At 42.7% G+C, this 21728-nt stretch overlaps 1 protein-coding gene across 1 annotated transcript; it reads right to left on the bottom strand.

The window, feature by feature from the left end:
* Window positions 1-4: 4 nt before the first annotated feature.
* Window positions 5-20977, bottom strand: LOC132385359 (heat shock 70 kDa protein-like). The gene is made up of 4 exons (XM_059957398.1): window positions 20954-20977; window positions 676-934; window positions 389-591; window positions 5-232 (listed from the first exon to the last, which is right to left on the bottom strand). The coding sequence occupies exons 1-4, from the start codon at window positions 20975-20977 to the stop codon at window positions 20-22; spliced, it is 699 nt and encodes a 232-aa protein (XP_059813381.1). The 3' UTR covers window positions 5-19.
* Between the last annotated feature and the right edge of the window lie 751 nt (window positions 20978-21728).

The following is a 21728-nucleotide window of genomic DNA, read 5'->3' on the forward strand; positions in this document are numbered from 1 at the left end:
AACCATATTCATCTGACTTCTAAAGCTTCTTACCTTTGTCATTTGTGATGGTGATCTTGTTTTCTTTTCCGGTGCTCTTGTCCACTGCAGACACATTCAAGATACCCTTGGCATCAATATCAAAAGGCACCTCAATTTGAGGCACACCCCTGGGAGCAGGTGGAATTCTAGTCAGCTCAAACTTGCCCAGCAAGTTGTTATCTTTCGTCATTGCTCTCTCACCCTCAAACACCTAAATTCGAAACAATATTTGGCATTGTCAGGAAAACAAACTAATTAGGTAAGACACCGAGTCAAGAGATTCAGGAAATGCTAGACAGTAAATTTAACACAAATGGCATCAGAGAATCAAGCAGCTAATTTAGATATATGTAACATTGGCATTTACCTGGATCAGCACACCAGGCTGGTTATCAGAATAGGTAGTAAAGGTTTGTGTTTGTTTTGTTGGAATGCTGGTGTTACGCTTAATTAATGTTGTCATGACACCGCCAGCTGTCTCGATGCCCAGGGACAGAGGAGTAACATCCAACAGCAGCAGATCTTGCACAGCCTCAGACTTGTCACCAGCCAAGATAGCCGCCTGGACAGCTAAGAGAACATTAAAAGAGTTTACTTACAAGTTAAACAAGTTATTAAGATTGTACTACAAAACAATGTCAATTTGGTGATTACCTGCACCATATGCAACAGCCTCGTCAGGATTGATGCTCTTGTTCAATTCCTTGCCATTGAAGAAATCTTGCAACAACTTCTGGATTTTGGGAATGCGGGTGGATCCACCAACCAGCACAATATCATGGATTTGAGCCTTGTCAAGATTGGCATCTCGCAAGGATTTCTCTACAGGGTCAAGAGTGCCGCGGAAGAGGTCAGCAAATCGTGCTCTAGTGATTGAGGTATAAAAATTTGCAGTCTTCCGTTCTGCTGGGACCTGCCCAGAGTCCAGAGAATTTTGATAAATGATTACCAACGTGTCTACTATAACCTCTGCCAATTCCTTCGGCACCCTAGGATACCCTCTAGTTTGCTCATCACTATCTCTGTAGTGACAGTGATTTTATCGAGGTCCTCACCTCCCATTTCGTCCATAACATCTTTCTTTGGCATATTAGACGTGTCCACCACCGTGAAGACCAACACAAAATAGTCGTTCAATGCCTCAGCCATTTCCTTATCACCCAATATCAATTTTCCCTTCTTGACTTCCAAGGGACCTACGTTGACTTTAGCCACTCTCTTCAGCTTTATAATTTATAAAAAACTTGTGCTATCTGTTTTTATATTTTGTGCTAATTTACTTTCATATTCTTTCTTCCCTTTCCTTATTTCTTGTTTTGTTGTTTCTGTTGCTTTTTAAAGTTTTCCCAATTCTCCAGTCTCCCACTACTCTATGTGAGTTTGTACAAATTAGCTTTTAATTTGATACTATGTTTTAGATAGAAAAATAGAAAACCTACAACACAATACAGGCACTTTGGCCCACAAAGTTGTGTCGAACATGTCCCTACCTTAGTAATTACTAAGGTTACCCATAGCCCTCTATTTTTCTAAGCTCTATGTACCTATCCAAAAGTCTCTTAAAAGACTATCGTATCCGCCTCCACCACCTTTGCCAGCAGCCCATTCCACGAACTCACCACTCTCTGGTCAAAAACTTACCCCGACATCTCCTCTGTACCTACTCTGAAACACCTTAAACCTGGGCCCTCATGTGGCAGCCATTTCAGCCCTGGGAAAAAGCCTTTGACTATCCTCACGATCAATGCCTCTCATCATCTCATACTCCTCTGTCAGGTCACCTCTCATCCTCCATCGCTCCAAGGAGAAAAGACCGAGTTCACTCAACCTATTCTCATAAGGCATGCACCCCGATCCAGGCAACATCGTTGTAAATCTCCTCTGCACCCTTTCTGTGGTTTCCACATCCTTCCTGTAGTGAGACGACCAGAACTGAGCACAGTCCTCCAAGTGGGGTCTGACCAGGGTCCTGACCAGCTGCAACATTACCTCACACCTCCTGAATTCAATTACGCCTTCTTAACCACAGCATCAACCTGAGCAGCTGCTTTATGTGTCCTATGGACTCGGACCCCAAGATCCTCCACACTACCAAGAGTCTTACCGTTAATACTATACTCTGCCATCTACTAAAATGAACCACTTCACAATTATCTGGGTTGAACTCCACCTGCCACTTCTCAGCCCAGTTTTGCATCCTATCAATGTCCCGTTGTAACCTCTGACAGTCCACCACACTATCCACAACACCTCCATCAGCAAACTTACTAACTCATCCTTCAACTTCCTCTTCCAGGTCATTTATAAAAATCATGAAGATTAAGGGTCCCAGAACAGATCCCTGAGGCACACCACTGGTCACTGACCTGCATGCAGAATACAACCACTCTTTGCCTTCTGTGGATAAGCCAGTTCTGGATCCACAAAGCAATGTCCCCTTGGATCCCATGCCTCCTTACTTTCTCAACAAGCCTTGCACGGGGTACCTTATCAAATGTCTTGCTGAAATCCATATACACTACATCTACTGCTCTACCTTACTCAATGTGTTCAGTCACATCCTCAAAAAATTCAATCAGGCTCGTAAGGCACAACCTGCTGAAAAAGCCATGCTGACTATTCCCAATCATAATATACCTCTCCAAATGTTCATAAATCCTGCCTCTCAGGATCTTCTCCATTGACTTACCAACCACTGAGATAAGGCTCACTGGACTATAATTTCCTGGGCTATCTCTACTCTCTTTCTTGAATAAAGGAACAACATCCGCAACCCTCCAATCCTCCGGAACTCTCCTATCATTGATGATGCAAAGATCATTGCCAGAGGCTCAGCAATCTCCTCTCTCGCCTCCCACAGTAGCCTGGGGAACATCTCACCTGGTCCCGGTGACTTATCCAACTTGATGCTTTCCAAAAGCTCCAGCACATCCTCTTTCTTAATATCTCCATGCTCAAGCTTTTCAGTCTGCTGCAAGTCATCACTACAATCACCAAGATCCTTTTCCATCGTGAATATTGAAGTAAAGTATTCATTAAGTACCTCTGCTATTTCCTCCAACTTTTAATTATGTGCAATCGTGAACAATAGCCAGATCACAAATGCTGATGAAGTCGACTCGTTCCCAAAGAGAAATCTGATAGGCCAGTCAGACGGTTCACGCTGCTCAGCGATAGAACATAAAAAAATCATATGTACAATTAAGAAACAGTAAAAAAATAGTAGAAATACTGGAGTCCTGATGAATGTGATGAGGTCTGCTGGAGAGAGACATTTATACACATGCTATCCTCCATAATTCAGAGAGATTGAAGGATAAGGTTACAGGGTGACAAAACGTGACAGGAGCACTTGGAACTAAAAACTACTCCCTACTGGGAGAAAACAGTTCCATACACACTTTCCCACCTGATTGGTCCTATTCTTTCATGTCTTATCCTCTCGCTCTTCTCATACTTGTAGAATGCCTTGGGGTTTTCCTTAATCCTGTCTGCCAAGGCCTTGTCATGGCCCCTTCTGTCTCTCCTAATTTCCTTCACAAGCTCCTTCCTGTTAGCCTTAGAATCTTCTAGATCGCTAACATTACTCAGCTCTTTGAATCTTTTATAAGCTTTTCTTCTTGACTAGATTTAATACAGCCTTTGTACACCACGGTTGCTGTTCCCAACCAAAACTTCCTTGTCTCACTGGAACATAGCTACGCAGAACTCCACACAAATATCCCCTGAACATTTGCCACATTTCTTCTGTACTTTTCCCTGAGAACATCTGTTCCTAATTGAAGCTTCCAGTGTCCTGCCTGGTAGCCTCATAATTCCCCTTACTCCAATGAAACACTTTTCTAACCTGTCTGTTCCTATCCCTCTCCTGTGCTGTTGTAAAGGGGATAGAATTATGATCACTATCTCGAAAATGCCCTCTCACTGAGAGATCTGACACCTGACCAGGTTCATTTCCCAATATCGAATCAAGTCCTCTTGTAGGCTTATCTACATATTCTGTCAAGAAACCTTCCTGAACACACCTAACAAACTCCACCCCATCTAAACCCCTCACTCTAGGGAGATGCCAATTGATATATGGGAAAACAAAATCTCCCATCATGACATCAACTGGAGACGTCCAGTATCATATTCCAGCAGACAGATATCCACTCTTTCTTCTCGAGGAGGAGCTGGGAGGATGGGATTGAGAAATATAACTCCTGACTGATTGGAGCAGTAGAGTCAATGGGCCAAATGGCCTCCTTCTGCTCCTACATCCTCCAGAAGCTCTCTTCAGCCTCCAGGTAGGGAATGGGAAGCCTCACCTGGAATTACCGACTGTAGATTGCACTCGTAGTGGTGTCCAGCACCTTACCTCCGTCCATCCCCGCAGACATCTCAACCCAGTGATGAGATGATGAGGCAGAGAGAGCAGACAGCCAGTGTCCTTCCCCCAGTCTAACACTAGAGGGCACACTTTCCACATAAATTGGTATATTGAGGGGTAACCATATTGGAAATTGTGGAGAGCAGTGGCTGCCTAGAGTGTGCTGCCAAGGGAGTTGGTGGAGGCAGATACAATACAGGCCGTTCAGATGCTCTTAGGCAGACACACATCAATTTGTAGAGAATACATGGAACATAGAAAAAACTAGAGCACAATACAGGCTTTTGGCCCACAATGTTGTGCCAAACATGCACTTTCTTTAGAAATTAACTAAAGTTACCATAGCTCTCTATTTTTCTAAGCTCCATTTACCTGTCCAGGAGTCTCTTAAGAGACCCTATCGTATCCACCTCCACCACCATTGCCAGCAGCTCATTCCACGCACTCACCACTGTCTGCGTAAAAAACTGACATCTCCTCTGTACCGACTTTCAAGCATCTTGAAACTGTGGCCTCTCATGATAGTCATTTCAGCCCTGGGAAAAGGAATCTGACGATCCACGATTATTGCCTCTCATCATCTTATACACCTCCAGCAGACCACCTCTCATCCTGCAACGTTCCAAGGAGAAAAGGCCAAGTTCACTCAACCTACTCTCATAAGGCATGCTCCCCAATCCAGGCATCAACCTTGTAATCTCCTCTGCACCCTTTCTATACTTCCCACATCCTTCCTGTAGTGAGCTGACCAGAACCGAGCAGAGTACTCCAAGTGGGGTCTGACCAGGGTCCTGTATAGACGCTCTTAAACTCAATCCCACGGTTGATGAGGGCCGTGTTCATGGACCGTTCAGAAATCTGATGTCAGAGGGGAAGAGGTTGTGTGTGAGCTTCCAGATGCCAGTAATGAGAAGACGGTATGTCCCGAATGGTGAGTGAGAATGGATGCTGCCTTCTTGAATGGAGGGGAGGGTTGTGTCAATGATGGAGGGGAGGGTGGTGTCCATGACGGTGGGGAGGGTTGTGTCCATGATGGAGCGGGGGGTTGTGTCCGTGACGGTGGGGAGGGTTGTGTCCATGATGGTGGAGAGGGTTGTGTCCGTGATGGTGGGGAGGGTTGTGTCTGTGTCCGTGATGGTGTGGGGGGGTTGTGTCCATGACGGTGGAGAGGGTTGTGTCGGTGACGGTGGGAAGGGTTGTGTCAATGATGGAGGGGAGAGCTGTCTCCGTGACGGAGGGGAGGGTTGTGTCGGTGATGTTGGGGAGGGTTGTGTCAATGATGGAGGGGAGAGCTGTCTCCGTGACGGAGGGGAGGGTTGTGTCGGTGATGGTGGGGAGGGTTGTGTCCGTGAAGGTGGAGAGGGTTGTGTCGGTGATGGTGGGGAGGGTTGTGTCCGTGTCCGTGATGGTGGGGGGGGGTTGTGTCGGTGATGGTGGGGAGGGTTGTGTCCGTGTCCATGATGGTGGGGGGGGGGGTTGTGTCGGTGATGGTGGGGAGGGTTGTGTCGGTGATGGTGGGGAGGGTTGTGTCTGTGATGGTGGGGAGGGTTGTGTCAGTGACGGTGGGGAGGGTTGTGTCGTTGATGGTGGGGAGGGTTGTGTCCGTGAAGGTGGAGAGGGTTGTGTTGTCGGTGATGGTGGGGCGGGTTGTGTCCGTGTCAGTGACGGTGGGGGAGGGTTGTGTCCGCGACGGAGGGGAGGGTTGTGTCCATGACGGTGGAGAGGGTTGTGTCGGTGACGGTGGGGAGGTTTGTGTCCGCGACGGAGGGGAGGGTTGTGTCCGTGACGGTGGGGAGGGTTATGTCCATGACGGTGGAGAGGGTTGTGTCGGTGATGGTGGGGAGGGTTGTGTCTGTGTCCGTGACGGTGTGGGGGGGGTTGTGTCCATGACGGTGGAGAGGGTTGTGTCGGTGACGGTGGGAAGGTTTGTGTCCGCGACGGAGGGGAGAGCTGTCTCCGTGACGGAGGGGAGGGTTGTGTCGGTGATGGTGGGGAGGGTTGTGTCAGTGACGGTGGGAAGGGTTGTGTCAGTGACGGAGGGGAGAGCTGTCTCCGTGACGGAGGGGAGGGTTGTGTCGGTGATGGTGGGGAGGGTTGTGTCCGTGATGGTGGAGAGGGTTGTGTCAGTGACGGTGGGGAGGGTTGTGTCGGTGACGGTGGGGAGGGTTGTGTCCGTGATGGTGGAGAGGGTTGTGTCCGTGATGGTGTGGGGGGGTTGTGTCCATGACGGTGGGGAGGGTTGTGTCGGTGATGGTGGGAAGGGTTGTGTCAATGATGGAGGGGAGAGCTGTCTCCGTGACGGAGTGGAGGGTTGTGTCGGTGATGGTGGGGAGGGTTGTGTCCGTGACGGTGGGGGAGGGTTGTGTCCATGATGAATCTGACTGTGTCTATGACCCTCTGCAGCCTCTTGCGATCCCATGCATTGGGGCTTCCACACCAGGTGCTGATGTAACCAGTCAGATTGTTCTTCATTGCTAGAGCATTTAGTGACTTTACCAAATCTCAAACTCTCATTGAAGAATAGTCTTGCATATTTACACGTACATTATTCCAGAGATGTGCAGTACAGGGCATCCTAAAAGTTGTATCAATGCGTGGTACGGAAACTGGCTTCTGGTGTGCCCCAGCCTTGCTCATTTACACTCATGTCTGCGTCAACAGTGCAACCGTTCTACCAGTGCCCAAGAAGAGCAGTGTGAGATGTCTCAGTGACTATCATCCAGTAGCATTTACATCTACGATGTGCTTGGACATGTTGGTTATGACTGGAATCAATTCCTGCTTCAGCCAGGATCTGGACCCACTGCAATATGCCTCTTGCCACAATAGGTCTACGGCAGACATAGCCTTATTGGCTCTCCACATGGCCTTGGATCACCTGGATAATACAGTATCTAAGCCAGGGTGTTGTTTAATGACTATAGCTCAGTGTTTAACACCATCATCTCTACAGTTCTGACTGAAAAGCTACAGAACCTGGGCCTCTGTACCTCCCTCTGCAACTGGATCCTCGACTTCCAAACGGGAAGACTACAATCTGTTCAGATTGGAAACAGTATCTCCACCTCACTGATAATCAATGCTGATGTACCACAGGGATGGGTGCTTAGCCCACTGCTCTACTCTCTCTACACCCATGATGTGAGGCTCGGCACAGCTCAGATACCATCTATAAATTTGCTGATGATCCAACTACTGTTGACAAAATCTCAGGTGGTGACGAGAGGGCGTACAGGAGTTAGTTGAGTGATGCACTCAATGTCAGCAAGATGAAAGAGCGGATTTGAAAGGATAAGACGAGGGAACATGGCCGAGAGATTCTCAGTGGGATCAGAAGTGGAGAGAGTGAGCAATTTCAGGTTCCTGAGTGATATCCTCTGAGGAATAACCGGGTGCCAACATATCGATTGAACTGTAAAGAAGGCAAGACAGTGTCTGTATTTCATTCAGAGTTTAAGGAGATTTGGTCTGTCACCTAAAGCACTCGCAAATGCCTACGGATGTTCCGTGGAGAGCATTCAGACTGGTTGCATCAGCGTCTGGTCTGGAGGGGGGTGGGCTGGAGTGCCACTGCACAGGATGGAAGTGAGCTGCAGAGAGTTGTAATGTTAGTCATGGACACCAGCCTTTGTAATATCCAATACATCTTCAAGCAGCAGTGACTCAAAAAGGTTTGTGTCCACCGTTAAGGATCCCCACCACCCAGGACATGCCCTCTTCTCATTGTTACCATCAGGAAGGAGGTCCAGAAGACTGAAGTCACACACTCAGTGATTCAGGAACAGCTTCTTCCCCTCTGCCATCAGATTTGTGAATTTACATTGAACCCAGAAACAGTACCTAACTACCTTTTTTATTTGTTCTTTTACTATTTATTTAACTTAACTGTTTAATGCCTATATATACACTTAGTGTAATTGAGTTCTTTTCTAATACTTGTTTTGCATTGTACTGTAAAGTTAACAAATTTCATGCCACGTGCCGTTGATACGAAACCTGATTCTGTTTCTACAGATGCACAGCAGAGGGCATCCTAATCGCTGGATCACAGCATCCGGCCTACCCACCCTCAGGTGGGCCAATAACATCATGAAGGTTCTGACTCACCATGCTCATGGACTGTTTGTCCCACCCCCATCAGGGAGGAGGCAACACAAACCACGCCAGGACCGCCAGACTCAAAAATAGTTACATTCCCCAAGAAGTAAGGCTGATCAATGTCTTCACCTCTGGAAGTTGCAGTAAGGCAAGGGTTAAAGAGAATGCTAGCCCAGGGCAGCTGTAGACAAGTGTCACTTTCGGAGTCTCAATCCAAACTAGTGACAATATAACAGAAAGACGTTAAGCATCTCCAACAACAAAGGCTCTATTGTCCTCACTGACTTTTTAAATATCATCGGCTGTCCATTTGAAGTTTCGGTTGGGTTTAACACGTCTATTGTGAATGGCGAATGATCTTGTAAATAAGGAATTCACATATATACAACTTATAATGATCAATATCCAGAGCTAATAAGTCAATTTGAATATTCAGAGTTCAGAATACTGACAGGGGCTAGGTTGTACTCCTTGTCTACAAGTAAAATTAATAAAATGCTTGAGTCCGAGTGTTCTGGGCCCAGTTACTGTACTTATATGATTTTGTTATGGGCAATGATAATTATTTCAGCATGTCCACTAATACCACCACTACTTTATTATTGCCTTCAGTCACATTATGTACAGCCTAATGTCACATTCAGTCTAAGTCTATAAGCTGTTTATGCATTTATATGTATTGTGTGTGCTTTTTTAGTATTATTGTGTTCACTTTTTGTTTGTTTTTCTGTGCCGCATCGGATCCAGAGTAACAATTATTTTGTTCTCCTTTACAATTGTGTACTGGAAATGATGTTAAACAATTTTGAAGTTTTGAAAATTTTGATCGTGTCTATCTGGTGGGCACAGGTTAATAAGTTTGCCAAAACCAGTCCCAGTGTTGTTCAGTTCTCTGTTCTGTTTCCCGCTTCGCAACAGAGCCGGTTAATTTCAGTTTTTCCTCCAGTGACCTGCATTCCTGAGACTTTGCCATTGCTCCTGCCACCTATCCCACTATCATTTCTACAAATCCCTTGAGTTTACGATTTTCCAAACAGTATATATATTCTTCATGAATATTAGAATTTCTGACAGCTACATCAGCAATTTGTGATGCTACAGTTCAGAGAAGTTACATATATAACGTGAACTTTATAATTTTGGAAAGCTGCATGTATCACTCGTAGAGACTGCAATTTGTGAAACTTACCGGTACAATCTGAACACAAGAAATTCTGCAGATGCTGGAAATCCAAAGCAACACATACAAAATGCTGAAGGAACTCTGCAGGTCAGGCAACATCTGGAAGTGAACGAACAGTCAACATTTCGGGCCGAGACCCTTGTTCAGGACTGAAAAGGAAGGGGAAAATGACAGACTAAAAAGATGCCGGGGGGTGGGTGGTGGAGGAGGAGGAGGATTGCTGGAGAATGCTACGATTTCTGATCGCCACGATTTGAAAACTACTGGCATCATTTCTGAAAGTTACAATTAATGATGTATGGTTTCTGGAGTCTACACATTGGGAAAGGTACACGTATAATCACAGACTGTGACAATTTATGAAGGCTGCCTGTTATAACCTCCTGATATAACTGTCACTCACTAGGTGTAGTTTTGCTTTTCAGACATTTCTCTTTAAACTCTAGAGACTTGTGCATGAAAATCCAGGATATCGGCAGTTTGAGATAATCAAACCAGCCCGTCTGGCACCAACAATCATTCCTCGACTAGATTCAGTTAAATCACATTCCCTCCCCATTCTGATGTTTGGTCTGAACAACTGAACATCTTTCTTCTTCTGACTTTTAACTGCAAAGTCAAAGGTGCATTAACACCACTGACAGAACTGCAATGTGGCGTAGAGAGTTACAATTTTGCAAAGAAAAATTTCTTCAATCCATTGTAAGCCCAAAATGATGGCAACCAGTTCTGCTGTACATACTGATAAATGATTAGTAAGACATTTCTTTATGGCTACCTGTAATTCTAGCACAAAAAATAACCACACAAACAGTCCCAGCTTAATTATATTTTTATCCATCAGTAAAAGTAATTAACATATCACAATAATTTCCCTTAACCAACAGACTCTCAGACATACAAGGATCCTTGGACTTCATTAAAACAAGCAACCTAATATCAACTGAAGTGATTGGGGAAAAACCAGGGTGGGGTTACCAAAAAAGTGACAGTGGGGCATATTGCAAAATCCAGCAAACCCATATTCCTAGTGAGATGAGATCCCAGCCACCCAAAACTGAAAACACTCTTCTTGTGATGTTCCCAACAGTCTTCCAACAACTGGGTGATCATTCCTCTGCCCCACCAAGTTAACCCAGTATGTTAACACTAACTGCGACCTCCACAACTGTAAGGGTTATGGTCCCATTTCAACCAGTAAAGCTGAAACAGGAGATGACCTCACTGCACCACAACACTTCTGGGTGGGGGGGGGGGGGTACAACCTGTTCAAAAAGGACGGGTTACACCTGAACCCAAAGGGGTCCAATATTGTTGCGGGCAAATTTAATGGAGCTGTAAGGGAGGGTTTAAACTAATTTGGCAGATGCTGAGGCTTAATCACAGCCAGTGGGATGTATTACAGGGTAACAGAGACATGGTGCAGTTAAAACAGAAAGCAACAAGTACTGGACTGAAAGTGTTATATTTGAATGCACGCAGAATGAGAAATAAAATGGACGATCTTGAAATTCTGCTACAGATTGGCAAGTATGATGTTGTGGCCATCTCTGAAACTTGGCGAAAGGACGGCTGCCATTGGGAGCAGACCCTCCAAGACTATACGGTGTATCGGAAAGACAGGTTAGTTGGCAGAGGGGGTGGTGTGGCTCTGAGTATAAGAAATAATATTAAATCACTGGAAGGAGATGACATAAGATTAGAAGGTCTCTGTGGGTTGATTAAGAAATGGCAAGCATAAAAGAACCCTAATGGCAGTTGTATACAGGTCTCCAAACAGCAACCGGGATGTGGATTACAAATTACAGCAGGAGATAGAAGAGGCATGTCAGAAAGGCAATGCCATGATAATCGTTAGGGATTTTAACATAAAGGTGGATTGGGAAAACCAGGCTAGTACTGGAACTCAAGGGAGAGAATTTGTAGAATGTCTAAGGGATAGCTTTTTAGAACACTAGGGGATCGACTGTGCTGGATTGGGTGTTGTGCAATGGTTGGGAAGTGACAAGAGAGTTTAAGCTTAAGGAACCTTTAGGGAACAGTGATCACAGTGTGATCGAGTTCCCTTTGAAATTTGAGAAGGAAAAAATAAAATCTAATGTGTTGGTATTTCAGTGGAATAAATGAAATTACAATGGCATGAGGGGAACTGGCCAAAGTTGACTGGAAAGGGACACTAGGAAGGACAGCAGAGCAGCAATGGCTGGAGTTTCTGCAAAAAATGAGGGAAGAGCAAGACAGATATATTTCGAATAAGAAGAAATTTTTGAATGGAAGAAGGAGACTACCATTGCTGACAAGTGAAGTCAGAGCCAAAGTAGAAGCAGAAGAGAAGACATTCAAGGAAGCCAGAGCCAGTGGGAAAGATAGCCAGTGGGAAGCCAGTGGGGAGCTTTTAAAAACTTGCAGATGGAAACTAAGGTCATTTGGAAGGAAAAGATGAATTATGAGAGGAAGCTGGCAACTAATATCAAAGAAGGTATTAAAAGTTTTTTTTAAGTATATAAAGGGTAAATGAGGGTCGAGGTTAGATATAGAACTAATACAAAATGACGCTGGATGCAAAGATGGCAGAGGAACTGAATGCGTATTTTGCATCAGTCTTCACATTTGAAGATGTCTTCAATATACCAGAGATTTAAGAGCGTCAGGGAAGTGAAGTTTGTGCAGTGAAAATTACAACTGAGAAGGTGCTCAGGAAGCTTAATGGTCTGAGGGTGGATAAATCTCCTGGACCTGATGGAATGCACCCTTGGGTTCAGAAGGAAGTAGCTGCAGAAATTGCGGAAGCTCTCTTGCAGTGATCTTTCCAGAATCGATAGATTGTACCGGGTGACTGGAAAATTGCAGATGTTACTCCGCTATTTAAGAAGGATGGGAAGCAGCAGAAAGGAAACTATAGACCTGTTAGCCTGACATCAGTGGTTGGGAAGTTGTTGGAAGCGATTGTTAGGCTTGAGATTATGGCACATAGGCCAAAGCCAGCATGGCTTTTTGAAAGAAAGATCCTGCTTGATAAACCTACTGAAATTACAAGCAAAGGAGATGCAGTAGACGTGGTGCACTTGGATTTTCAGACGGCCTTTGTCAAGGTGCTGCACATGCAGCTGCGTAGCAAGGTAAGAGCCCATGGAATTACAGGGAAGTTACTAGCAGGGGTGGAGCATTGTTGGTCGGCAGAAAGAAGAGTGGGGATAAAGGGGTCCTATTCTGGCTGACTGCTGGATACCAATAGGTGTCGGTGTTAGGAACGTTACTTTTTACAATGTATGTCAATGATATGGACCATGGTATTAATGGATTTGTGGCAAAATTTGCCGATGATAGAAAGATAGGTGGAGGAGCGATAACGTTGAGGAAACAGAGAGACTTGGATAGTTTAAGGGAATGGGCAAAGAAGTGACAAATGAAATACAATATTGGAAAGTGTATGGTCATGCACTTCGGTGGAAGAAATAAATGGGCAGACTATTATTTCGATTGGGACAGAATTCAAAATGCAGAGATGAAAAGAGATTTGGGAGTCCCTGTGCAGGATACCCTAAAGATTAACCTGCAAGTTGAGTCGGTTGCGAAGAAGGCGAATGCCATTCATTTCTGGCGGTTGGAATATAAGAGCTGGGATGGGATGATGAAGCTCTATAAGGCACTCGTGAGGCCACGCTAGGAGTATTGTGTGCAGTTTTGGGCTCCTTATTTTAGAAAGGATATACTGACATTTGAGAGTGTTCAGAGAAGATTCATGAGAATGATTCCAGGAATGAAAGGGTTACTGCATGAGGAATGGTCTTGGGCTGTATTCCCTGGAGTTCATGAGAATGAAGGGGGAATTTTATAGAAATATTCCAAATGTTAAAAGGCCTGAACAAATTAGATATCGGGAAGTTATTTCCCATGGTCGGGGATTCTAGGACAAGAGGGCACGACTTCAGGATTGAAGGATGTCCTTTTAGAACAGAGATGTGGAGAGATTACTTTAGTCAGAGGGTGGTAAATCTGTGGAATTTGTTGCCACGAGCGGCTGTGGAGGCCAAGTCATTGATGTATTTAAGGCAGAGATAGATAGGTTCTTGATTAGCCAGGGCATCAATGGAGAAGGACTGAAAGCAGGGGAGTGGGGATGACAGGATGAAGTGGATCAGCCCATGATTAAATGGTGGAGCAGACTCGATGGGCTGAATGGCCTACTGCTGCTCCTATTTCTATGGTCTTATGGTCTAACACAGTTTTAAAGCCCGAGCTGGTATCACATCCAATCATTTTTAATTTGAAGATGAAGCTGATCCATAAGTCACACAGCCATAATCAAGTACCAATTTAAACAGATATAAATGATCCACAGAGATTTTTGTGTAGCACCCCAGGAGTTACCACATAGACCCAAGGATATTTAATGCCCCTTTACAGTTATCAATTATTTTACTGATATGGTGCTTCAGGTTATTCTACAGCCACATTCCAAATAATCTGATCACTGACACTTCCAGAGTTTGACAAATTTCAAACCAAGTGCAGGTCCCAATATTGATCCTCTGTAAAACACATAACTTGTGTTTTAGCTACCAAAATCTTCACAGCCCATCTACTTGCACACTGTTCGACCTTATTAATCACTAATTGCATTCCATATACTGTTACAATTAAACTTCTACCTCTAATCCACATAGCTCCATCATCTGCAAAAAGTGATTTAGCCACCCATCTCAGAGAAAATATCATTCATCATGTTATGAAACAATAAAGGGCCACACTAGAGAGGATATAGCTGCACTATGTTCCCCTCTGCAATTATAACAATTAACATTACACGTTCACAATCTTCATATTTATCTTTGCCGCCACACTTACTGCATCTTAGTTTCCCACGACACACTGCCGCAACATTCCCGAGCCTGTGACATTTGTAACATTTAAGAGGAAGTGGGACACACTCGTACATTATAACTGACGTACCCCAAACTAACTTTATCAGGGAGCTTCACCTCATCAAAATAAATCAGTACAGATAAACTACCCATCCTTTCCCCAGTTCAGACAACTTGCAATCTCTTTTCCTCCCGAGAAATGAGATTTAACCTCTTCTGTCGAAATCTCCACCAGAACTCCAGGATAACTCTCCTAATGTCTCTATTTTCATTATGCAACATAGATACTACCTTTTGCAAGTAATGTCTTCAAACGGAATGCCTTCTCACTACAAATGATGAACACATCGCTTCCTCCTAAAGCACGAGCATGATCTGTATTCCCGATGGGCGATTTTAACTCTGTAGTTGATCGAAGAAGGCCGTTCCGGGTCAAGTTTAAACAATATTTTGAAGCTTTCTTCCCGTATTTTTTTCAATATACCCCGCCCTTGCTCTCAATCGCTTCAAATATATTCCAATATTATGTTCCTTTTTTCGTTTTCCAGATTAGATTCAACTTCATTCCAACCTCCTTCCACCAACCCACGTTCACTCGAATCCTCCATTTGCAGTTCCCTGCCCAGATTCTCGCCCCGACCTGAACCCACACTATCTCCCAGCAACACCAGCCACCACACCTCCCAGCCAAGCCTCGAACCTCCAACTGAACCTCTTCTTCCGATTTTACTGGCGGTTGCAGCCCAACCTAATGGTGCATTACCACCACCAACTGGACTGCAGTGTGTTGTAGAGAGTTGGGAAATAAATACCTGCTCCTTTTATCAGATGAAGACTAAATTACCCCATAAAGCCCTGTAAAGGTAAGAAATGTAAGACAACATTGTGAATGAAATTAAAGCCACTTCCATAATTTGGTAAAGTGTTTAAATGAAAACCATCACCTCCCAAAGCTAGTAGTGCAGCCTGCATTTGCTTTCTTTCAACCTTACATGGTTTACGTTGTAAAAGAATGCATACAAATGTTTCATACAAGGTAAATGGTAGGAACTTTTAACAGCTATTTTGGCCAGACAAGCAACCTGGGCATTCTCCTCAACACCTCTGTGTGCAGGGACCCATAAGAAGAGACATGTAGAGCAATACTTTGAATATGAAGTGAAGTTTGAGGAACTTCCTGCAATAAATCTGACCGACTGCTAGAATGACCTTTTTTAAGACTAGTCAAGGCCAAAAAATAATCTGAACAAATTACAACTTTAGAAGGACAAATTTCTTTCACCAATTAGACATTGGCTGAATGGGAGAAGTCAGAGGTGATAGTGGAGGATTGATTCTCTGAGTGGAGGCCTGTGACTAGTGGTGTGTGTGCCACAGGGATCAGTGCTGGGTCCATTGTTATTTGTCATCTATATCAATGATCTGGATGACAATGTGGCAAATTGGATCAGTAAATTTGTTGATGATACAAAGATTGGAGGTGTAGTGGACAGTGAGGAAGGTTTTCAAAGCTTGCAGAGGGATCTGGACCAGTTGGAGGAATGGGCTGAAAAATGGCAGATGGAGTTTAATACAGACAAGTGTGAGGTATTGCACTTCGGAAGGTCAAACCAAGGTAGAACATACAAGGTAAATGGTAGGACACTGAGGAGTGCAGTAGAACAGAGGGATCTGGGATACAGATACAAAATTCCCTAAAAGTGGCATCACAGGTGGATAGGGTCAGAAAGAGAGCTTTTGGTACATTGGGCTTTGTAAATCAAAGTATTGAGTATAAGAGTTGAAATGTTATGGTGAGGTTGTATAAGGCATTGGTGAGGCCGAATTTGTAGTATTGTGTGCAGTTTTGGTCACCAAATTACAGTAAGGATAGTAATAAGGTTGAAAGAAGGTTTACAAGGATGTTGCTGGGACTTGAGAAACTGAGTTACAGAGAAAGGTTGAATAGGTTAGGACTTTATTCCCTGGAGTGTAGGAGAATGAGGGGAGATTTGATAGAGGTCTATAAAATTATGATGGGCATAGATAGAGTGAATGCAAGCAGGATTTTTCCACTGAGGCTAGGGGAGAAAAAAAAAAGAGGACATGGGTTAAGGGTGAAGGGGGTTAAGTTTAAAGGGAACATGGAGGGGTTAAGGGTGAAGGGGGTTAAGTTTAAAGGGAACATGGAGGGGTTAAGGGTGAAGGGGGTTAAGTTTAAAGGGAATATTGGGCGGCTTCTTCACAGAGAGAATGGTGGGAGTGTGGAATGAGCTGCTAGATAAAGTGGTAAATGTGGGCTCATTTTTAACATTTAAGAAAGACACGGATGAAAGGGATTTGGAGGGATATGGTCCAGATGCAGGTCAGTGGGACTAGGCAAATAAAAAGTTTCAGCACAGCCAAGAAGGGCCAAAAGGCCTGTTTCTGTGCTGTAATATTCTATGGTTCTATGGTTCTAACTGTAAACCTAAAATGATGGCAACTAATTCTGCTGTATACACTGATAGATGATCAGTGAGCTGTTTGTGTATTGTTCCTGTAATCCAGACATTCCCAGTTAATCTATCTTTGGACCCATCAGTACAAATAGTTAACATATCACAATAATTTTCCTTAACATATTGATGAACCAAATGTCTTTTGGGCATATCAGGATCCTTGGACCATTAAATCTTGCAACCAAAAATCAACTATAGGCATTGGGAAAAAACATGGTGGGGTTACCAAAAAGTTACCATGGGACATACTGCATGACCCAGCAAACCCATAGACCCAGCATGATGAGAATCCAACCACTGAAAACTAAAAATACCCTTCATGTTCCCAACAGTCTTCCAACACACTTTTAACAGGATTATTATGACTCTGCCCCCTCAATTTAACCCACTGTGATAACAATAACTACAAACTCCGCAACTGTAAGGGTAATTGTCCCATTTCAACCAGTGAAGCTGAAACAGGAAATGACTTTACTGTAACCACAACACAGTCTTAAAGCCTGAGCTTGTGGCACAGCAAACATTTTAAATTGTGTGCTCGTCTATTCATCCTCTTAGTAAAACATACAATTAGTGGTTTATCTACTGAAAGCTTAAAACCCTGTTCTCTCTCTCTCTCTCTCTCTCTCTCTCTCTCTCTCTCTCTCTCTCTCTCTCTCTCCCTCTCCCTCTCCCTCTCCCTCTCCCTCTCCCTCTCTCCCCCCCCCTTAGTTTTTCAGGTTTTCTGAAATCTACCAACTGAAAGAGAATCAGCAGCCAGAACGGAAACTAAGGAAACCCAGATAATGGAATTGACTGATGGATTTGACTGATAATGGAATTATTGATATTTGAAGATTTTGGCATTCTAAGGACAAAGAGTTTTCATTTTTCTCACATGTTTATCATTCCTACTCGAGAATTGATTATTTTTTTATTGACTCTTGTTTTATTCCATCGGTAATTGGTTGTAATTATGATATTATAGCCATCTCTGACCATGCTCCATTAAAACTTTCTATTACATTTACAGATACAGCTTCTAGTGCTAGACAATGGCAATTTGATTCTACCTTACTGCAAGATCCGGATTTTATTAAATTTATGAAGGAACAGATCGATTTCTTCTTTTCAACTAATTCCATGGATGATATTTCTTGCGGAACACTTTGGGACACTTTTAAAGCATATATATGTGGACAGATTATCTCCTACTCTACTGGTCTGAGAAAACGCATTAAGGTGGAAACTCTTTCATTGGTTGATAAAATTAAAGAGAGTGACAAGAAATATTCAATTACTCCTAGTAAGGAGCTTTACAAACAAAGGGTTGAACTTCAAACAGAACATAGTTTATTACTTACATCTTCGATTGAAAATCAATTAATGAAAACCAGATCTGATTTTTATATACATAGTGATAAATCGGGTAAACTGTTAGCTAATCAATTGAAGAATGCTTCGGTTAAACGTCAAATTACTAAGATCCATCAGCAGAACAGGGATCTGACAGTTAACCACGATGAGATAAATAAATCATTTCAAGATTTTTATACCTCCCTGTATCATTCCGAATTCCCTCATGATTGTAATACCATGTGTGATTTTCTTGGGAAATTGAATTTTCCAAAATTATCATCAGATGATCTTTCAATATTATAAACTCCTATTATGGATGCAGAAATTAAAGGGGTTATTTCCTCTATGAATTCTGGAAAAGCACCAGGTCCAGATGGGTATACAGTAGAATTTTTTAAATGTTTTTCCGCTACTCTTTCTCCTTGGTTATGCAGGGTTTTTGAAGAAGCAATTAGATTGGGCAATCTGCCACAATCTTTTTATAGAGCTTCCATTTCTTTAATATTGAAGAAAGATAAAGACCCTACTGACTGTGCATCCTATAACCAATATCCTTATTGAATATAGATTCCAAGATCTTTTCCAAGTTACTGGCATCCAGGCTGGAGAAGGTATTACCCCAAATTATTTCGGAAGATCAAACCGGTTTTATTAAAAATCGCTACTCTTTTATCAATGTTAGGAGATTATTGAATATTGTTTATACTCCTTCGCATACCACTTCAGAATGTGTTATTTCATTAGATGCAGAGAAAGCATTTGATAGAGTTGAATGGCCATACTTATTCAATGAGCTTGAGAAGTTGAATTTTAGTCCGACATTTATTTCCTGGATTAAACTGATATATCATACTCCAGTAGCCTCGATGCTTACTAACAATCAAAGATCTCCCTTTTTTCGTTTATTTCGGGGTACTAGACAAGGCTGTCCTCTTAGTCCATTATTATTTGATATTGCTTTAGAACCCTTGGCAATTGCTATCAGAGAATCACAGAACATTTTTGGCATTAATTGTGGGACAGATATACATAAATGATCATATGCAGATGATTTATTATTATTTATTTCTGATCCTGAGAAACCCATTCCTGCAGTTTTATCATTGTTGGCTCAATTTAGTGATTTTTCTGGGTATAAATTAAATCTTAATAAGAGTGAATTGTTTCCTTTAAATAGACAGGTTCCAATTTATGGAAATTTACCTTTTAAATTAGTTAATGACTCTTTTATTTACTTAGGGATTAAAATCACAAAAAGCTATAAAGACTTATTTAAGGTTAAGTTTTTACCCTTAATCGATCAAATTAAATGTTTGTTTACTAAGTGGTCACCACTACCTTTATCTCTGATAGGTCGGATTAATGCTATTAAAATGGTTATTTTACCCAATTTTTATTCCAAAATTAATGCTATTAAAAATTAATGCTATTAAAATTAATGCTATTAAAATGCTATTAAAAAATTAATGCTATTAAAATTAATGCTATTAAAATGGTTATTTTACCCAATTTTTATTCCAAAATCTTTTTTTGCTAATGTTGATTCAAAAATTTCCTCATATATATGGCAGAATAAAAATCCTAGGTTAGGTAAAATATATTTACAGAAGGCAAGGAAGGAAGGTGGATTGGCATTGCCTAATTTTAGATTTTATTATTGGGCAGTTAATATCTGATACTTGATATGTTGGTTAAAGGATTGGGATGGATCTTTTAGCCCTCATTGGGTGAACCTGGAAATTAAAGAACCTGGAACCTGGAACCTGGAAAGAATTTGCATTGGGTTCTATTTTAGGGCTTCTCTTCCCTTTGCTCTTTCTAAATTGCCGAAACGAATCGACAACCCGATAGTTAAACATACTTTACGTATATGGTTTCAATTTTGGAAATTTTTTGGGTTGACTCAGTTTGTTTTTAATATTCCTATTATATCCGATTGCTTTTTTTATCCTTCTATTATAGACCAAGCTTATTCAGCTTGGAAGACTAAAGGATTACTACGATTACTACAAAGGATTACTATACACGGATGTTCCGTGGAGAGCATTCAGACTGGTTGCATCAGCGTCTGGTCTGGAGGGGGGTGGGCTGGAGTGCCACTGCACAGGATGGAAGTGAGCTGCAGAGAGTTGTAAAGTTAGTCATGGACACCAGCCTTTGTAATATCCAATACATCTTCAAGCAGCGGTGACTCAAAAAGGTTTGTGTCCACCGTTAAGGATCCCCACCACCCAGGACATGCCCTCTTCTCATTGTTACCATCAGGAAGGAGGTCCAGAAGACTGAAGTCACACACTCAGTGATTCAGGAACAGCTTCTTCCCCTCTGCCATCAGATTTGTGAATTTACATTGAACCCAGAAACAGTACCTAACTACCTTTTTTATTTGTTCTTTTACTATTTATTTAACTTAACTGTTTAATGCCTATATATACACTTTGTGTAATTGAGTTCTTTTCTAATACTTGTTTTGCATTGTACTGTAAAGTTAACAAATTTCATGCCACGTGCCGTTGATACGAAACCTGATTCTGTTTCTACAGATGCACAGCAGAGGGCATCCTAATCGCTGGATCACAGCATCCGGCCTACGCACCTTCAAGTCACCTTCATGAGTCATCGTATTCATGGAACGTTTGTTCCACCCCCTCATCAGGGAGTCAGAGATTGGTTAAGAAAAAGGAAATATGACAGAGCTAAGGTGAGTGGGAGGACAGATGATTGGGAAGTTTTTAAGGAACAACAGAACTTAACTAAAAAGACAATACGGGGAGAAAAAATGAGGTACGAATGCAAGCTAGCCAGGAACATAAAGGAAGATAGCAAAAGCTTTTTTAGGTATGTGAAGAGAAAGAAGATAGTTAAGAACAATGTTGGGCCCTTGAAGAATGAATTGGGTGAAATTGTTATGGGAAACAGAGAAATGGCAGAAGAATTTAATGAGTACTTTAGATCTGTCTTCACTATGGAAGACACAAGCAATCTCCCAGATGCATGGATGGGCCAAGGACAGAGGAAATGAAACAGATTGACATTCGGAAGGAAACGGTGATGAGAAGACGATGGGACTGAAGGCTGACAAATCCCCAGGTCCAGATATTCTGCATCCTAGGGTACTAAAGGAGGTGGCCCTGGAAATTGCGGATGCATTGGTAATCATTTTCCAATGTTCCTTAGATTCAGGATCAGTTCCTGAGGATTGGAAAATGGCTAATGTTATCCCACTTTTTAAGAAAGGAGGGAGGGAGAAAACAGAGAACTATCGACCTGTCAGCCTGACATCGGTAGTGGGGAAGATGCTAGAGTCCATTATTAAGGATGAAATAGTGGCATATCTAGATAGCAGTGATAGGATTGGGCCGAGCCAGCAT

Source organism: Hypanus sabinus, assembly GCF_030144855.1.
Source record: "Hypanus sabinus isolate sHypSab1 chromosome 1 unlocalized genomic scaffold, sHypSab1.hap1 SUPER_1_unloc_1, whole genome shotgun sequence".
NCBI lineage: Eukaryota > Metazoa > Chordata > Chondrichthyes > Myliobatiformes > Dasyatidae > Hypanus > Hypanus sabinus.

What these genes read in the sequence shown, in the direction of transcription:
- LOC132385359 (XM_059957398.1), bottom strand. Translation starts at nt 20,977, where the DNA reads ATGACTCATGAAGGTGACTTGAAG. An exon ending in GGCTGTTGCATATGGTGCAG is followed by an intron (nt 592 to 675) that starts GTAATCACCAAA and finishes ATGTTCTCTTAG; the next exon opens with CTGTCCAGGCGGCTATCTTG. An exon ending in AGCCTGGTGTGCTGATCCAG is followed by an intron (nt 233 to 388) that starts GTAAATGCCAAT and finishes TTTCGAATTTAG; the next exon opens with GTGTTTGAGGGTGAGAGAGC.